Below are 19,742 nucleotides of genomic sequence, written 5' to 3' on the forward strand. Positions count from 1 at the left end.
TGGTCTTTATTATCCATGAATGAGTGAGATCATGTGGTATTTTTCTTTCATTGACTGGATTATTTCACTTAGCATAATGCTCTCCAGTTCCATCCATGCCATTGAAAATGGTAAGAGTTCCTTCCTTTTTATAGCAGCATAGTATTCCATTGGGTAGATGTACCACAGTTTTCTAATCCATTCATCTGCTGATCGGCACTTAGGCTGTTTCCAGATCTTCGCTATGGTAAATTGTGCTGCTATGAACATAGGGATGCATATATCCTTTCTGATCGGTGTTTCTAATTTCTTGGGATACATTCCTAGAAGTGGGATCATTGGGTCAAATGGGAGTTCCATTCTTCAGATGTTTTTTCTATAACTTTTGAAATGATTGTATTTGTTGATCCTCTTTTGGGTATGCTTATTTTCTATTTCTTTTGGAGGGTGACTAATCTTTGTGATTTCCTTTGCTGTTCTTTTTCTAACTTTTGGGGGTGGAAGTGCAGTTTATTGTCCTCAATCTTTTTTTTCCTAGTATATGCAAGATTTCCTAGAATATGTGAGATTAAAGCTATAGATTTCTCTTTAAGCAGGTTTCAAGGCATTGCATTTTCACTACCATTCAGTTTATAGTACTTTCAATTTTGTTTTCTAATTTCTCCTGAGACCTGTGGGTTATTGAAAAGTAACTTTTTAACTTCAAAATTTATGGAGATTTTTTCCTTTACTTTTTGGTTCTCTTCTGCACTTTAATTGTGCTATATCAGATAACTTGCTGTCCTTAGCTTCTGTCTTTTGAAAGTTGTTGAGACTTGCCCCAGGACAATTTTAGATGTTCCAGGTGATATTGAAAGAATGAGTATTGTAAATTTATCAGGTGCTATGTTTTACTGTGTATCAAAAATATCACCTTGTTTTTACTGGACCTCCTTTTTGTCTCTTGCTCACTCCTGCTTAATTTGGATTCTTCATCCTGCAGTTTCTCCTCAATGTGAAAGTTTGTCCTGAAAAAGAACTTAAGCAGATTTTAACAGTTCTAAAGAATATGGCTACAACTAACCTTTTTAACTCGTTTTACTTCTAGTAGCAGGAATTTAAAAAGAAATGTACAGACTATTTTTTGAGAAAGCTAGGAGAGAGAGAAAATTAAAATTTATGAGATCAGAAAAAGTAGTTCTTTGCAGCTGTTGTTCTTTTTCCCATTGGCAATTGGTGGTTTAGGAATGTAAGAGGAGACCTATTTTTAAACTTGAAGTGATGTGTTGAAATTGATGGTTCATTTTATTTTTATTTTTTTTTAAATATATTTTTTATTGATTAAGAAATTACATATGTGTCCTTGTCCCCACGTGGTTCATTTTATTTTAAGAAGTAATGGAGGCTAGAAGTTTTGCATTGGCTATATTAAATAATAACATCTTTATTTCTAGATTTTAAAAATTGAACATTACCCAATGAACTACAAATTGTTTGTTGTTGTTTTCTCAGCTCAAAGACTAAACGAAGTTCTCAGGCAGTGTCAAATGGAAAATGTTTCTAAATATTCAACATTGCAGGTATGTAAATTAAGGTGTAACAAACTGGTTCATTTTGGTTGTAAATATCTATACTAATAAAAGGGTAATATGCTAATTAGATCAGATAGACTGTATGTCTTCCAGATGTCCTTCTGGACAAAGCCATGGTGGCGGGGGCCGAGGCAGAGGTGGTTAGGGACGATCAGACCAGCAGGGGAGAGCAGTTAGGGGCGACCAGGTAGGCAGGCAGGGGAGAGCAGTTACAGGTGACCACATAGGCAGGCAGGTGAGCAGTTAGGAGCCAGCAGTCCTGATTGCGAGAGGGTACAGGCTGGGCTGAGGGCCCTCTCCCCCGCCACATGCACAAATTTTGTGCACCGGGCCTCTAGTATAAATATGAATTGAAATAAATTCTACTTTGGATTATTCTCATGTGAAGTTGCCTACAGCAGTTTGAAATTTTACCTAAAATTTTGATGCATGTAAGGAGAAAAGCTTATTTTTGCTTAATGAATGTAAGTTCTTTGACCATAGAAATTGCCTTTTTTTTTAGAGTTGGAGTTTACATATTATGCATAGTGTTAAAATTTCTGAGTTCTAAAATGAGAATTCATTGTTGTTTTGAAACATTCTAAAATTGGTTCTCAATATACAGCCAGTTGTAAACTTTAATTCCCTGAGTTTTCATAGATTATAACAGAAGCATAGACTAGCTCAAAGTAGTATATAATACATGGCATTGTTTTAAACATTTCTTTCCTTGAATGTATGTTTTTATTTAAATATTTTGTTTAGATTTTATTAGCCATAAAGTATACCTATTGGTGGACTATGAGTTACAGAATAGTAAAAGAAAAACTATATCCCTGGTTGGTTTGGCTCAGTGTACAGAGCATCAGCCTGTGGACTGAAGGGTCCCGGGTTCTGTTCCAATCAAGGGCATATGCCTGAGTTGTGGGCTTGATCCCCAGTAGGGGACATGATTTTCATCATTGATGTCTCTCTCCCTAACCCTTCCTCTCTGAAATCAATAAAAATATATTTTTTTTAAAAAAAGGAAAAATTATAGCTCTTAGATTATTGATAGCTGTCTACTGAGTCAATCAGAAAGTGTTTTGCTTTTGACATAAGTGAATCTTGTAATTAAAACTGAATTTGTTTTTAAGGTATTAAAAAGAAAATTGTTTTTAAAGTATTATAAAAGGAATAGTTAGTTTGGTTGACTTGAGTATACTTATCCTTATAGATATTTTTATTTTTTTGCCTTAATGTGTACTCAACATTTAGCTACTGTTCTATGTTTTTATTTTCAAAGACCAGAGTCCAAGGATCTTGAAACAATCCATCCACTAATTCACTATGTTAATCGTATATTTTTCTTATGTTATTTTTTTATGAACATTTAACTAAGAAACTGTTAGTGTTTAGGTGATAGAGAATCTTTTGTAATCCAATAGCCTCTGAACTTTGCTCTAATTCTCAGGTTCTTTTGCTCCTGCGTAATGTTTCATAGAATACTGGAGGCCTGATGCTCAAAATTCGTGCAAGAGTAGGCCTTCCTTTCTCTGGCTGCCGGCACCAGCTTCCCTCTGACACCTGGGACCCGGGCTTCCCTCTGGCCGCCGGCAGGCACCTGGGACCCGGACTTTTGTTGCAGCCTCAGCTTTGTCTGAAAGGTCGTTTGGAAGGATGTCTGGAAGGATGTCGGTCTAATTAGCATATTATGCTTTTATTATTATAGAAGCCTGAAGGGGGGGTTCAAACAAAAGGTTCATTTCAAATCCTGAAAAGACTTTTGGGCAAGGTGTTGCATCATATTTCCTGGAAGCAATGGCTGATTTGATAATGAAAGACGATTTTACCAGATAAAATAGTGACTCTAGTCAGCCCATTAGATGTACCTATATTATGCATTGTGATTATAATTCCTTAAAGCCTAATGGTAACATAACAAGTAGGGACACATCTAATCTTACTTAATATTGTATTCTATGGTGAAATAATAGCTCCTTTAATTCTCTGAAAGTATACATTCTTCTCTTACATGTACCATTCTTATAGTCATACAATCATATCTTCATCCCTATCTCTTATCTTTAGACCTTCAAATTTTCAGACTTAATGAATTTAGCAGTGTCTTTGGATACAAGGCAATATTACAAATTTAATTTTATTTCTATAAAGAGCAGTAATCCACTATTACCAATGAAATTTAAATAGTGGTGCTACTTATACTAGCATGAAAAAAACATTAAATATTTAGGAATAGTTCTTTAAAAAGTGTATAAGATTTGAAAACTATAAAATATTGATAAGAGGGTAAAGAGGGGGAAATGGGAAAATAAAATATTGATAAAATTAAGAGTGAAATAAATGTAAGGATATACTATGTTCATAAATTGCAAGGGTTGTTTTTTTAAATATATTTATTGATTTTAGAGAGGAAGGGAGAGGGAGAGAGAGATATAGAAACATCAGTGATGAGAGAGAATCATTGATTGGCTGCCTCCTGCACACTCCCCACTGGGTTTTGAGCCTGCAACCCAGGCATGCACCCTCGACCATAATCAAACCTGGGACCTTTCAGTCCACAGGCCGACACTCTATCCATTGAGCCAGACAGCTAGGGCGATTGCAAGGGTTATTAATTGCAACAAAATCTCAGTCAAAATGGTAGTAAGATATTTTCTTCAAACTTCTCAAGCTGTTTTCAAAATTTATATGCAAAAAGCCAAGAAGAGTGCCCTGACTGCCCAGCTGGCATGGCTCAGTGGTTGGGTGTCAACCTATGAACGAGGAGGACATGGTTCAATTCCTAGTGATGCACACTGAACACCAGGGGGCAGACGCTCAGTGCAGGAGCTGCCCCCAGCCCACAGGCCCCAGGCCAGCCAAGGCGGGTGTCAGTGGGGGGCCTCCTCGATCACCCTGCCAGTTGCCCCGCAGAGGGAGGCAACTGGCGGCGGCAGCAGGGGGCAGGGCTGGCAAGCGGGCGGCACCAGGCTGGCCAAGGCGGGTGTCAGTAGGCCTCCCCACCCCCCCGATTGTCCCGCCAGTCACCTCACAGATCAGCCCTGATCGCCGGTGAGACCTAGGAACCCTACCTGTACATGAATTTCGTGCACCAGGCCTCTAATACACCCATAAGAAAAGACCTTTATAAGATAGTTCATTTAACAATAGAAAGCATACTTATATTAATTTAATGCATTGTTTCTAATGTTTCACCATGAAGAACAATAATTGATGTAGGTTTCTGGTCAATATATTTTTTTAGCAATTTGAGAAAGTTATTCCTGTTTTTTAGTATGCCAAGATTTTTTATTGTGTATAGGTGTTAAAATTTACCAAATCTAAAGATGATTTTTCCTTTCTCTCTTTTTTAATTGCAATAATAGAGTTTCTGCGGTTATAAAAATTTTAATTGTATTTAGTTTATACTACTGTCAGTTTTGGCTAGAATGATCTGAGAAAACATTTTAAGAGTCAGATTCTCTCTTACAGAAAACTGCCTTCAAAGGAGAGGGAGGTGACATATTAGGAAACTCAGTAGTTGACCAAAGGTAAGGTTGAGTTACCAGAAAAATGTTGTTCTCTTAATTATATGTAATTATTGTCAAAATAATTCCCGTAGATTAGGAATGTTTATTTTGTAGTCTGCTATCAGTAATTAGATTTGAATGATCTGTCATTGAATTGAAAAGGGAGGGGAAAGCCATTATCATAGTCTGTAAGAGTGGTTCTCAACTGGGGTGCTTTTGCTTCTGTCCCCTCCCCCGATATTTGACAATGACTGGAAACATTTTTGCTAGTCTCAACTGTGGAGGGTGAGGATGTTACTGTCATCTATTGGGTGGGACCAGGGACGCCACTGAATGTCCTGCAGTGCCCAGGTCATCTCCCCACAGCAAATAACTATTCAGCACAGAATATTAATTTAGCTAAGGGTAAGAACCCCTGGTTTAGGGAAAAGGCAAAGTATTGATTGCTGTGGGGAAAATTATAATAAGAATAGTAAAAGTTTTGATGTACAATATATTTCACAAGTTACATAGCTATTAAACCAGATTAAACGGAGTATGCCTTTTTTGGTATTTTTTCTTTAGCTTTTCAGCACCTCTTATTACTGAGTATGATCAGCATCTGGAAGAGCTAAATGGGCAGGTGAAATATTATCAGGTATGACATCATAGTTATCAACCTTTTTGTAATATTTTATTATAAGATAAGAAAAGGTAAAATAAGACTCCCTTTAAAAAAAATTGATAAGAAAGAAAATATTTAGCTGTGTGTGTGTGTGTGTGTGTGTGTGTGTATGTGTGTGTGGTGTGTGTGTTTGGAGATTATCTTTGGTCTGTTTTTTAATACAGTGTTTCCTTGCTCCTGCTGCCTGGCAGGAGCATCTCTTGGATGTGTAGAAACATCCATTAATCCATTATTTTCTTACATCTTTATTTTCCCCCTAGAAATACCCAAAACCGTTACATCTTTTTAGACCTTTCTCTTTACCCTCATTTTATCTGTATTTCCCATTATATGGATTCTGAATTTTCTCCCCAATTTCAAATATTATGCCTATCAGATTTTAAAAGCTATTGATCCACTTCTAATATAAGGCTAAGCTGTGGCAGCTTTTTTCTAACACTTCTTAGTAATTAGGGTTTATTTTAGGAGCTAAGGGGAGTGAAGAAACCGAGGAAGCTGTCCATACCGACAGATTATCATGGGTCCCAGCATTTTAAAGATTAGGGTATATAGCAGGTTCATGAAGAACTAGAGGTATAGCACATTATTATTTGGGAAACTATCTGAATTTCAATTAGCTACATTTTTAGAGTATACCTAATATTTGTCATCCGTTTCTTTGATTTGAATTATTTTTAATTTTCCTCGCAAATTTTGACCTTTCTGATTGTTGGATAACCACACAGTAGAAGCATTTCTTAAATAGATGCTATATGTTCCAGCGAAGTCCACCTAAGTGATGGCCTCTTAGAGTGTTAATATACTCATCATTTTGTTTGGCTCAGATACCAATCCCTAAGTCAATTTAGTTGTGACACAGTAGCAGGATTCACTTAATGTAATGCAAAAAGAAGAAAATATGCCTGTGGTCATTTAAGTTTTGAGCCAACCATAGTAATGTCTTTTAATCTTTCTAATGGACAATAGCGACAGAAAGCCCTCTTTTGCACAAATGGCATTTTGCTTTTATTCTTAGGACCAGTGTGCTTCTGCTGCGTTCCCTCTTTTGGAATTGCAGTAATGACATCTAGTTTCAATTGTTATAAAATGGAGTAGCTTGTTATCTTGAAATTAAACTTTTAAAATTTAAAATTTTCATAATCTGTCTGATTTAATCAGCTATTTTACTAAGGTGTTTAACTTCATTTTTTCCATTTGGCATTCTCCATCTGAGAGTGATTACTGAATAATGACAAGAGAAGCTGAAAGCCCAAGAGTCTATGATAAGAATAGTTGCTACTTTAGATAGATAAAAAAAAAGGCTGATAGCTACTTCTAAGAACTGTTGCTTACATAGGTATTCTTGATTAGAACTAGTACTATCGATTTATCTTATTGACCCAGCCAAAAAAATAGTATATCTTGAAAGCAAGATAAGTATCACTATAGTTTTCTATATGAAAGATTTTCTTCCTCACCCTAGCCAGTTTGGCTCAGTGGATAGAGCATCAGCCTGCGGACTGAAGGGTCCTGGGTTCGATTCCTGGTCAGGGGCACATGCCTGGGTTTTGGGCTCGATCCCCAGTGGGGGGAATGCAGGAGGTAGCCAATCAGTGATCCTCTCTCAACATTGATGTTTCTATCTCTCCCTTCCTCTTTGAGATCAATAAAATCATATTTTAAAAAAAGATTTTATTCCAGAAAATGTAAATAATAGGGGAAAATTTGATGATGTGAGATTTAGTTTCCTTCCAACCTCTAAGTAATTTGAAATATTTTACACAAAAAATATTTAGTGTGACTGTAATGATCCACCTTTAATCCTAGCTAATGCATACAGCTTCCACCTAAGAATTATTTGAATAATAAATAGTTTTCAAGATATTCTGACATTGTTGCAACTTTTAAAGATCAGTTTTTTAAAAATTACAAACTGGGAATAATTGCTACACTAAAATCTAGACCTCCTAGTTAGTGTGGCATTCAAGACCTGCCACCTGTCTTTTTAATTTTATCTCTCACTGCCATTGTTCCATGTATGGTCAGTTCTCAATTATCTGGTAGTAAATTCCTTCCTTTTGGCTTAATTGTGATTCAGGCACAGCAGGGAGCTGGGAAAGGTTCACTGTCTGAGCCAGCTTTGTAGGTAGAATTAGCTGGTACTGATGTTCTGGGCCAAGCTGCCTTCAGCTTCTTTGGCAGGAAGTGGAGAGAAAGGCTGGGAGCATCGCCTTTCCCACCTTCCCTTGCCAGGTTCCTCCAGGCGTGCCTCCTCTCCTTTAGGCTCAGTACCCAGTCAAGACAATTGGGCAGATCAGGAGTTGGTTGCGGTTTTGTTTTAATTGTGATTTTACATGGCCTTCTTCCTGTTCTTCACTTTCCATTCACTCCGATTGGGTTAAACATTCTTTTGCTTCTTTGCTATTCCTTACATTTCTCCCTACCTGAAATGCCCTTTCTTTCCTATTAAAATTCTGTTATCCTTTTATCCCCTCAGGGAAAATTAGTCCTACCTTTATCTCATTCCCTTTACAGAATATATTTTATTCTTCTTTGTATTTTAATCATTTTTCACCCTCTTCCCTACTAAAGTATATGACTACATTGGTTTATATAGCAGCCTTGTGTAGTGCAGAGTTTAGACAGTTAATAAAAGTAGTGAATCAGAGCCTGAATGAAATAATGCTAAAGAAGATCTTCACATATTTTCTTTTTCACCATTAACATTTGACTTTTGAAATACAGGCACTTACATGGGCTTCACCTAAACTAAGATGAATTAATTAAAATATGCATTCACGGTATCGGGAGCATCTGATATTTGTTATAGTGACATAATGAAGAGTATCTTTTATCTGTTTTTCTATAAACATCTACAAATCATAGGAATTACATTTATAAATTTTCTCAATGTATTCATAAAATATATTTTATTCAAAGTGAATGTTTCCTCAAGTTCTGTGTATCATTAAAATATTCATATTTAAGATTGCTTATTAGAAGTAAAGGATAATTATTTCTTATCTGGAGACTAGTGTGATAGAATATGATTGCTTGCATACGAATGGAGACTTCATAGAGATCTAATTGGGAAATGTATGACTACAATGATATTTTATTCTTTCAGAAACAAGTGGGTGAGATGAAACTACAACTTGAAAGTGTCATCAAGGAAAATGAAAGGTATATCAATTAACTATTGTTTATTTTATTATTGTCTTAGATAAATTTTGTTTTTATTTAATATTTTATTTATGTGGTATACTGTTTATGAGTGTGGTCTCTTGGGCCTGATTTCTTATTTGATTCCTGGCTCTATTACTAACTATGTGACCTTGGACAAGTTACTTAACCTCTTTGTACTGTAGTTTTCTTTTGTCTATAAAGTACATGAAATATGGCACATAATGAGCACCATATAAATGTTAGCAATTATTAGTAGTATAGTGTATAGTATGTATGTTATAAAATATACTGATAAAACGAAAACCTGTCAAGCACTCATCCAACTTACTAGGTGTACCAGTTAATAATGCAGATTTTTTTCAATAGATGGAGTTACACATATGTTGATATATATGTGATTTGATATGTATGCTCTTTTGTTGTATTGACAGCAAGCTTCAAAACTTCCTACGTCAAATTTGCTGAAGATGTTAACATCAAAAATATTTTTACGCTTATGTTCCCAAATTGATGTGTCTATCCATGTGTTCCTTCGCTATCCCATCCTTCTTCCCCTCTGCAAGAGGATAACACTATCTTGAATTTTGTATTTGTCATTTTATTTTGAAAGTTTTTTTATAGGTATATGGATTTGTAACAATATGTTAGTTTTTAGTTTTGTTATTTATATGATTATTGTAAATATTTTATGCTTATAATTATATGAATTGATTTGAAGTTTTTCTGATATTATGAAACTGTTTTCCTCCTAGTTTGTATCATTTTAAAATAAAACACTTAATCAGTCTATTAATTTGTACCTTCCTGTGCTTTCTTTTAGTTGTTTTAAAGTATGAACTATCTATAATTTAGATTAATATTTTAATTGAATTTATTGATGTGAATTGGTTAATAGAATTATATAGGTTTCAGGTATACAGTCTATAGTACATCATCTGTATATTGTATTGTATGCTTACCACTCCAAGTCAAGTCTTCCATCACCATTTATCCCCCCTTTACCTTCTTCTACCTCTCCCCATCCTTCTTCCCTCTGGCAATCACCATACTGTTCTCTGTGCCCTGAGTTTTTCTTTTTTTCTTTGCTTAATCCCTTCACCCTTCTCACACAGTATCCCCAACCTCTCCCCTCTGACAACTTTATCCATGAGTCTGTCTCCACTTTGTTAGTTTATTTTGTTCATTAGATTCCACATATAAGTGAAATCATATGGTACTTGTTTTTCTCTGATTGGTTTATTTCATTTAGCAAAATACTCTCTAGGTCGCTTGACTATAATTCTGAAAACCCTAAATTCTACTTCAAATTAAGTTGAATTTAAGGTTTTCAGAATTATGATCAAGCTTATGTAAGAAGGTGCTGAAAAATAAAGCCTCAGTAATCTTGATTTCATAATAGCAACAATTTTATTCTCTGTTTATTAACTGAGACGAGTAAGAGGTCAAATAAACTTGGTGAAACACAATGAAGAAAACAACAAATAATTCTGTAAGATTTCATATCCCATTTCCATTTTATTGACTGTATGAAAACACAATCACATTTTAAATATTTTTCTGAATGTTTTGTTTTATCAATTAATAAGGTATAATATCTGAATTTTACCTTTTTGAAAGTTTAAAGACACAAACTGATTACACTTGAATTCATATGACCAATTTAATGCTTTTGAAATTGTAAGATATTTTCATTCTTATAGCACAGTATTTAATGGCAATTAAACACTTCTAATTTTTTTGGTCTGCTTAAAAATGATTTTTTATGTTAAGAATGATTTTTTGACCCAAATGTTTGTTTAATTAACCTTAAATATTAATTACTATTTCTAAAATTAATTTAGATTATTACTATGTTAACTGTTCTAAAGGTTGCACAGTGAATTAAAAGATGCTGTTGTAAAACAGTTGGAGGCCCTTCCCTTTGGCACAGAGATGGGAAATGATATATACATAGATGATGAAACAGTCAGGAATCTTCAAGAACAGTTACAACTAGCCAATAAAGTAAGTGACATTTACATATTTTTTAATTATATCCTGAATAAACAGAGAGTTTGTAAAATCTGTGTTAATTGCCTGGGTTGGTGTGGCTTAGGGGTTGAGAGTCGTCCTATGAACTAAGGAGGTCTCAGTTTGATGCACAGTCGAAACATATGCCCAGGTTGTGGGCTCAATTCCCGTGGCATTGAGCATGTGGGAGGTGGCTGATCAATGATTCTCTCTCATTAATGGTGTTTCTACCTCTCTCTCCCTCTTGCTTCCTCTCTGAAATCAATAAAAATATATTTTTAAAAATCTGTGTTAATCATTATTTATGAACTAGAGGCCCAGTGCACGAAATTCACGTATGGGGGTGGTGTCCCTCAGCCTGGCCTGCACCTTCTCCAATCTGGGACCCTCGGGGGATGTCTGACTGCTGGTTTAGGCTTGATCCCTAACCCTGACCCTAACTGCTTGCTCCCCTGCTGGTCTGATAGCCCCTAACCGCCTCTGCCTCAGCCCCCGCCACCGTGGCTTTGTTTAGAAGGAAGTCGGATGTCCAGAAGATGTCTGGTTGACCTAGTGTAATTAGCATATTACCCTTTTATTAGTATAGACTAGAGGCCCAATGCATGAAATTTGTGCAAGGGGTAGGCCAGGGGTGGGCAAACTTTCTTACTAGAGGGCCACAATGGGTTCTTAAACTGGACCGGAGGGCTGGAACAAAAGCATGGATGGAGTGTTTGTGTGAACTAATATAAATTCAAAGTAAACATCATTACATAAAAGGGTACGGTCTTTTTTTTTTTTTAGTTTTATTCATTTCAAACGGGCTGGATCCGGCCCGCGGGCCGTAGTTTGCCCACGGCTGGGCTAGGTCTTTACAGCCGGGCTTTGTCTGGAAGGTCGTCTGGATGCTCGTTCAGCTGTTCGACCATCAGTTATAATTAGCATATTTAGCTTTTATTCTTATAAATATCTTAATTGAATCATAAAGCTTTTAACATGAATTTATCTTATAAAAATATTTAATGTCAAGGAAATTTTTAAAGAGAAAAATCATTAGTTATCTATTTCTGTAAATTTATGTTTTTTATTTTTCTTCCAGTACTGTTGTCTTCCATTTTCAAAGATTATAGAATTATATTTTTCTAAAGTGATACTTCTACAATTACATTTTTTCTTGTTTTATCCTCCCTCATAGTGATTGAACTATTTAGGAAGCCATGTTCTATATATCCTATTTTCAATACTAATTTTTTGTGGTTATACCTAAGGGAATTTTATTCTAACTTACAATTTTATGTCCGAGGTATCTCATCTCTTGTATGGATTTGAATCCTTATTCTACTTCTAGCTGTGTGCCTCAGTTTCTTCATTTATATAAGGGGACTAGAAATTCTGTATTACAGTTTCGATTTTATGGTTATATATGAAGAGTCATATTTTTATTACTTGGAAATTTGGTTTTGGAATTGACTTATGAAAGTGATATTTTAGATCAATCAGCTAGCTATATTTACCTTGATAAGGAGCATGTATCTAATATTGAGTTTAAAAAGTAATAGAAGAGGAAAAAGTGAGGGAGTCATTTTCTGTACTTTGTTCTAGACTAGTGTTATCAGGAAGGACTTATAAATGTTTATGTAGACTAAATATATAGTAGTTTATAGTTTCAAACTACTATGTTGTAGTTTCAAAAAACAAAATCAAGCAAACAAAATAACATGTCTCTAAAAAGCATCTCTCTTATAGTAGTTTTGTTGTTATAATGTCCAGTGCTAAATTTTATAAACTTGAAAATTACTTATTCTTTTTTTAACATATTTTTTTTTACTTTCTTTTTAAAACCATACTCTCATTCCATACCCTTTTCTCCTCCTGTCTTCCCTCTCTTTGCTTTCCATCTGCATCTGGCTTGGTCTCCTGTCATATCTCTGAAGATAGTCCCACTTTTTTGTTACATTTGGATCAGTTATTTAGAAGATTTGGTGAGGTCCAAGTTTGAGCACTCAAAAGAAGGAAAGCAGATTGGCTACAAATTTCCCCACAAGGTTTTTTCCAGACTCTGCCATCAACTTGCTGAGGGACCCTATGTCAATGGCTGGGGAGAGCATTAAGAAAATAATGCTCTCTACATGCATTCCTTTAGTGTTTCTCAGTGAGTCTGGTTTCATGACTCCTCATCAGGATGCTTAAGAATTATTGAGGACCCCCAAAATATTTTTGTGTTTGTAGGTTGTGTAGCTTTCAGTATTTATTGTATTTCAAATTTAAACATGTTTTTTAAAACGAATGGAAGCATGGGACCGCATTCCAGTAACCATCAGTGATGCCAGCATTACACAGCCCATCATATAAACTTCCGGAAACTCCACTCTACACTCATCAGAAGATGAGTCAGAAAGGCAAATAGTATGTATATATTATTATGAACATAATTTTGACTTTAAGGATCCCTGAAGCACATTTTGAGAATGGCTATATTAAAAGAATAATGACTTGAGAAGCTTCTCGTTGTAAAATGCCAGGTGAAAATAGTATAATACAAACATTAAACTGTATTATTTTCAATTTTGTTAAAACAAAAACAGAATTCTCCCCCAAAATCACATTTATAAATATCAATACATCTAACATTTATAAAAAATTATATCTAGATGTTAGCAATATTTACTATCAGCTGATAAAATTATAAGTAATTCTTATTTTCTTTTTCTGTATTTTCCCAATTTTCTACATATATTACATTTATTGCTTTTATAATTATTAAAAAAAAGTTGTATTTTGCCAGGGGCAATTTTCTTTGTCAGTAGTTTCTAAGGCTTACACTGTGTTGAAGAACAAGGAGAGTGGTTTCATCCCTATCTATGATTTAAGAGTTTTAATTTTGCCTATGAAATCTAAATAAAAAGAAAATTTCAAAGAACTTTTCACCTTTTGTTTTATTCTCTAAATTATTAATACATCTTCATATCACCAAAAATATTAAATTATACCCTCTTTACAGAAGTTCTATTTCATTTTTTTCTTTGTTTTTACTTTTTCCCATCATCTGTCCTCCTATACCCTCTGCCACCTCCACCCATCTCTCTTCCCCTCCACAAACACTACACTGTTGTCCATGTTCTTTTCATTTTGTGACTTTTATACAAAAATTCATTCTGCAAAAGAATATGGTTAATTTGTACTATGCAGTAAGTAGCCTGTTAATAATTTAATGAGTTCTCAAATATTTTTGTTTTATAGGAAAAAAATTATGTTTTGGAACTCTGGCAGAATGTTTCTCAGGAGTTGGACAAAGTGAAGAAAATTTACCAGGAGAATAAGGCCCAAATTCAAGTAATTGAAGGAAGAAAACAAAAGGTAAAATTTGCTATCATGGTTTTCTTGTATAGCAATAAGGAATCACATTCTGGAGAAACTCAGTTTTGGAGAGGAATACCTAAGTTTCTAGTGTGTCCTTTATTTAACAGTAAATAAGTCTTTGATAGTTAAAAATCTTTTGAGCTAATAATTAAAGCAGTTCCTACTGTACATTGGATTTTCAAATGTGATCAGCAGTGTAAGCCATATTTAGTGTTAAGAAGCAGCTATTAGATTATCTATAATAATAAAAGCATAATATGCTAATTAGACCAGTCAAACGACCTTCTGGATGTCCTTCCCGATGACCATGCTATGACACCCACTGGCACCAGGCCAGCCAAGGTGGGTGTGATGTGATTGGTTGGGGGCCTAGCCATTGCCCCATGATCGCCCTGTAGAGGGAGGCTCAGGCCACTAGCCAGAGGGGCAATGGATCAATCGGGAGGCTCCACGATTGCCCCAAAGAGGGAGGCCCAGGCCACCGACCAGCAGGCTGCAGCAGGTGGGTGGGGCCTCCCTCTGTGGGGCACAATCAATTGCCCCAAAGAGGGAGACCCAGGCTACCCCATGGCAGCACTGTGGCAGGTGGGAAGGGCCTACCTCTTTGGGGTGATCCATCGAAGAGCCCTGGCCGGGTGTGTGGGGCCTATCTATTTGGGGCGATTGATCGCGGGGTTCCCAGACTGTGAGAGAGCACAGGCCAGGCTGAGGGACACCTTCCTCACCCCCCCCCCACCCCCCGTGCACAAATTTCGGGCACCAGGCCTCTAGTTATGTATAAATGAACCTCTAAAGCTTTTACAGTCTTCATTTCCACCTGGCTTAAGAGAGACAAAAACTATTCATTGGATCGTGATAAATGAAGAAACCTGCTCAACTATAGGGACGACACTTTATATAAAATGAAAATGGACACCTTATTTATATATATTTTTATTGATTGCAGTGAGAGGAAGGGAGAGGGAGAGAGAGATAGAAACATCAATGATGAGAGAGAATCATGGATCTGCCACCTCCTGCACGCCCCCCACTGGAGATTGAGCCCACTATGCAGTCATGTGTTCTGACCAAGAATTGAACTGTGATCTCCTGGTTCACAGGTCAACACTCAATCACTGAGCCACACTTACTGGGTAAAAATTGACACCTTTAAATGTGAACTTTTACTAAAATAGATGTCAAATTTGTCTAACATAAATTAATCAGAATAGAATTTTATAATAGGAAGGCATCTTAATGGTTGCTTAAAGACTTCTTTCTATCAAAAGCAAAAATCATTTTATATTCTTCCAAAGTGGACATCTAGCTTTCACCTCATACTTCATGTTGATATGAACTCACTGTCTCACAGGACCATCCATTCCATTGGAAAACCTGTCTCTTTTATCCTTTTGTTCTTTTTCTGCTAGGTACATTGACAACTGTGGAGTAATTCCAGTTCAAGTGGTTTTTCTGTAGAGTTTGAGAAGGCAACTGTTGGACATTTCTATCTAAACAAGTCATAGTAATATTTACATGATGCTTTGCAGTTTACTAAATAACTTCTCTGTGTGCCTGGGGTTAAAAATAACCCATGTTGTCTGATCCGTAAGACTAGAGATCTATAAACCATTTCTAATGTAATTAAGTTCTCTAAGGTTGTTTCCTTGTTTAGGTCAGTCAGCCAAGCAATTAGGTGTTTGTTTTGTTTGTTTTTCACCTGAATAAGATTATGTTTGCCCTGTAGCTTTGCAGTAATTTTTTTTTTACAGAACTTCACAAATAATACTCTGTTCTTATTTTCCCAGTTATCTAACAATCTTTAATTCTGTCACCAGACATACTAACAGCTACTCCCAACTATTTGTCACCTGCACATGTAATTTTAGTGAGAGCATAACAGATAATAAAACGATTTAAACCTTGTGGCACTCAAGCTGTGAGAATTTTTAAAAGTGAGGAGTGGGACAGTAACTCTTTTGCCATGTTTTGCACTGTAGGTTTCGTATAGGTTTTAATGTGGCTTTCCAATATTGAACAGGACTTCTCTAGCATATCTATTAACTAATGAATTGATTTCTAGATTATACTTTCACACAAAAAACAAAAAATAAACAGAAATAACTACATTGCTTTCCATATTGCCATCTCATTTAATTTCAGTAATCATTTATTTAAAAGTTTACCATTTCTTCCATTATTAATTCACACAATAATAGGAGAAATGCCACTGATTTCATCTAGACTGGACATAATGATTTTAAACTTGATTTTAGTTTAATTTTAAGTAAGCGTTGCAAACCAAATGCTCTTTATGTGCCCCACCTTTTTTACTGTAGAATCAGCTGACCAATTTTCATCAATTGAACAAGCAACTTTCTGTTAATTGTGGGAGCATAGAAATGGTAAGTGGAAATACCATTTAGTGTACTTATTTATATAAACTTTAAATTGTCACTATGAATATTTATTCACGCTAATGTAAATCAACAACAAGAAACTTGTTACATGAAATTAAAATGGGTAAGCAGTACTCTTTTCTCTTCATCTGTCTTTTTCACATTTAATAACATGACAGAGTTCACAGTACTTTCTGGAGATCAGAAGCTAACATCTATCTGAAATCTATTTTAATTTGAAAATACTCATAAGTTTCTTGGTAGGCTTTCCTGAGAGTAACCTAGACTGGGACCTCCACAAGAAAAGGACTCATGCACTGGTAGGTGTGTAATAGGAGGAAGAGAACTGTTAAATCAGTGAACAGCCTCATTTCTTAAATAACAGGACACTAAGAACAATTTGTTAGTTGACTGACCACTAGAACTAACTGGTACACCTACATTTCCTTGTGATTTTTTTCCCTAAATAAATACAATCAGCCCTCCCACTTCTGCTCTTTACCATTTTTCCCTCTCACTTTCCTTTTCTTGCCTTCCTTTTCTTTCAGATTTTTTTTTCTCTTTTTCCTTCCATTTTCTTTTCCTTCTTGGAATTTTATTTTACCTCATTGTTGAGTAATAGGATTATGACATCTCAGGTAATTATTCTCCTTCCTTTCTTTGTTTTACTTAGTTACTCTGCTATTCTGCTATTTTTGTTAGTACCTAATGAAAATGTCTTTGTTTAAGTGCAGAGTTGTGCCCTCAAAAGTAAGTTATCTAACTTTATCCTGTATTTTTAAATTTTTTCTTAACCCTGTAAAAATATTAAATCAGTTTCCCCAGTTTTACTTATGTTAACATTTAGAATTTCCAGCCACTTATAATTTTTATAATACACTTCTTGGGGTTTTAAAATAGTATTAAAATCCAGAACAAAATGATTGATTTCCATAATTAAGAAATCCTATTTCTATATGAAATGATTAGTTTAACATCACACTTATTCCTTCTTTCTTTCAGTATATCCCCTAGAATTGTGCAGTTATGTAATTCTTTGGTATATTATACAATAGAGCCCCTATTTTATTATAAACAACCCAAAGTCATTGTGATGAAACTCATAAGAAAAGAATATTTGAGTAATCATGGGAACACATTAAAAATTTCTAAGGCACAGAATTTATAGTTTCAGTTTAAATTTATAATTTAAACTGTAGATACAAGAAAAATGTTAAAGGAGCAAACAGGATGGATAAAAGAGAGTTGTGTTATAAAGAGCAAATAAAAGACTATACTGTGGTTAAAATATGGAAAATGGTTAAAATAAATTTTAAAGTATAACAGTGTTTCTTAATGTTTATGCATATGATCAAACAAGACTAATGAGTGTTAATGGAGGTAGCTGAGTGATTGTAATGCTCTTGTACATCTCAAAATGCATTCAGAGCATAGGCCCAGGGCAAGTTTAGGTCAAAAATCAATATAAAGAGAAGTCTCCTTTAAAAATTAAGAAATTTCTACCTAAAACTTTTCTGATTACATCAATAAACTGATTAAAAGAATAGGTTCCTACAGTTGTACAATGGCTTTCATGGCCAGTGCACATTAGTAATACGCAGAAGGTAAAATGCCCTGACTTGAATGGTACATGAAAGTACAAGTTTATATTTTTTATGACTGTAGTTACAGTAAGAGTTCATATTTCCTACAGATTCTCTGTACTGAAATCATATTCTTTTTTGAGATTTTCTTAGCTCAACAAAATTACTCAAAAATATTTGTTAATTACCTACTAAGTTCCTTGCACTGTTATAGATGTTGTAGTTGCAAGAGGAAGTGCATGTATCTGCAGAGCCCCAGTCTAGTAAAACAGGAAAGATACCTGACCAGTATGATTCAGTGTTTGAGCATCGACCCATGCGCCAGGAGGTCACAGGTTCTATTCCCAGTCAGGGCACATGCCCAGGTCATGGGCTTGATCCCCAGTACAGGGCATGCGGGAGGCAGGCAATCCATGTTTCTCTCTCATCAATGTTTCTGTCTATCTATTCCTTTCCCCTCCTCTCTCTCTAAAATCAAGAAAAACATTTAAAAAACAAACAGGACAGAAGAAATAATCTGTGAATTAAGTGCTGAAATAGATGATAACTGAGAGGGATGCTTCCTGGGACCTTAGGGCAGGCTATAAAAGACCTCAGAGGCTGAGGAAGGTACCAACAGGCTTGGCAGTAGGGACAACTTTGCAAAGGGTGCGCCAATAGGATTACACTCCTGACATTTTCTTGCTCCAGATTAAGGTTGACTCATGTCATCAGGACCTAGTCTCCCTTTGGCACCTGGGTTTTGGGCTGGACTCTCGACCAGGATTTTGGGAACCTTGTAGTCTCATCTCATTGGTTGATTTCCAGTTGGAGCTGTCCAGGAAGAACTTTGAAAATGTAGGGATCCTTTTGGCTCTTTGCAGAGCAGAAGGAGGCAGGGGGGTTAGTGAGAGGCGACCAGGCATGCAGGGGGGGCTGTTGGGGGCAATCAGGCCAGCAGAGGGGGACAGTTGGGGGCAACCAGGCCAGCAGGGGGGCAGTTGGTGGCAACCAGGACAGCAGGGGGGCAGTGAGGGGTAACCAAGTGGGCAGCAGGGTTAATGAGGGACGACCAAACGACTAAACAGCAGGCTGTGTGGGGCAACCAGGCCGGAAGTGGGGGTAGTCGGGGGGCGACCAAACGACCGAACAGCAGGCTGCGTGAGGTGACTACCAGGCCAGCAGGCAGGGCAGTGAAGGGCGACCAGGCCAGCAAGGGGAGGGGGGCTTTGGGGCCAACCAGGCTGGCAGGGGGTCAGTTAGGGGTGACCATTATTACACCCAGGTTTTGTTGCTATTTTTTGTTGTTATTTTTTGGCTATGGTATAATTTGCCTACTTATATCTAGTTCTTTCTCTGTATGTGATACTTGGTCTCTTAAATTGTGGTCTGTTAATTGAATACTAAATTCTGGTCTGCAGTAGTCTATTTCCCAACATAAAGATGTAGTCCAGAGGCTTCCTTTCAGGTCTCATAAAGACATTCATTCATTCATTCCTCAAAGGTATAAGTACTTAGAATGTGCTAAATCAGGTGCATATCCTAAGTGACACTGCGAATTCTAGAAGAAGCTAGTCCTCAAA

At 36.0% G+C, this 19,742-nt stretch overlaps 1 protein-coding gene across 3 annotated transcripts in view; it reads left to right on the forward strand.

Annotated features, from left to right (window-relative positions):
- Window positions 1-19,742, forward strand: part of SCLT1 (sodium channel and clathrin linker 1) — a 118,452-nt gene that overhangs the window by 10,944 nt on the left and 87,766 nt on the right. For all 3 annotated transcript variants that reach the window (XM_006762804.2, XM_015563311.1, XM_006762806.2), the window contains exons 2-8: window positions 1,471-1,538; window positions 5,004-5,062; window positions 5,606-5,678; window positions 8,812-8,867; window positions 10,739-10,874; window positions 14,100-14,216; window positions 16,538-16,603. In XM_006762804.2, coding sequence (XP_006762867.1) covers window positions 1,471-1,538; window positions 5,004-5,062; window positions 5,606-5,678; window positions 8,812-8,867; window positions 10,739-10,874; window positions 14,100-14,216; window positions 16,538-16,603 — 575 coding nt within the window. The remainder of the gene's footprint in view (window positions 1-1,470; window positions 1,539-5,003; window positions 5,063-5,605; window positions 5,679-8,811; window positions 8,868-10,738; window positions 10,875-14,099; window positions 14,217-16,537; window positions 16,604-19,742) is intronic.

The sequence above is a fragment of the Myotis davidii genome, unplaced genomic scaffold (assembly GCF_000327345.1).
Source record: "Myotis davidii unplaced genomic scaffold, ASM32734v1 scaffold438, whole genome shotgun sequence".
NCBI classification, from domain to species: domain Eukaryota; kingdom Metazoa; phylum Chordata; class Mammalia; order Chiroptera; family Vespertilionidae; genus Myotis; species Myotis davidii.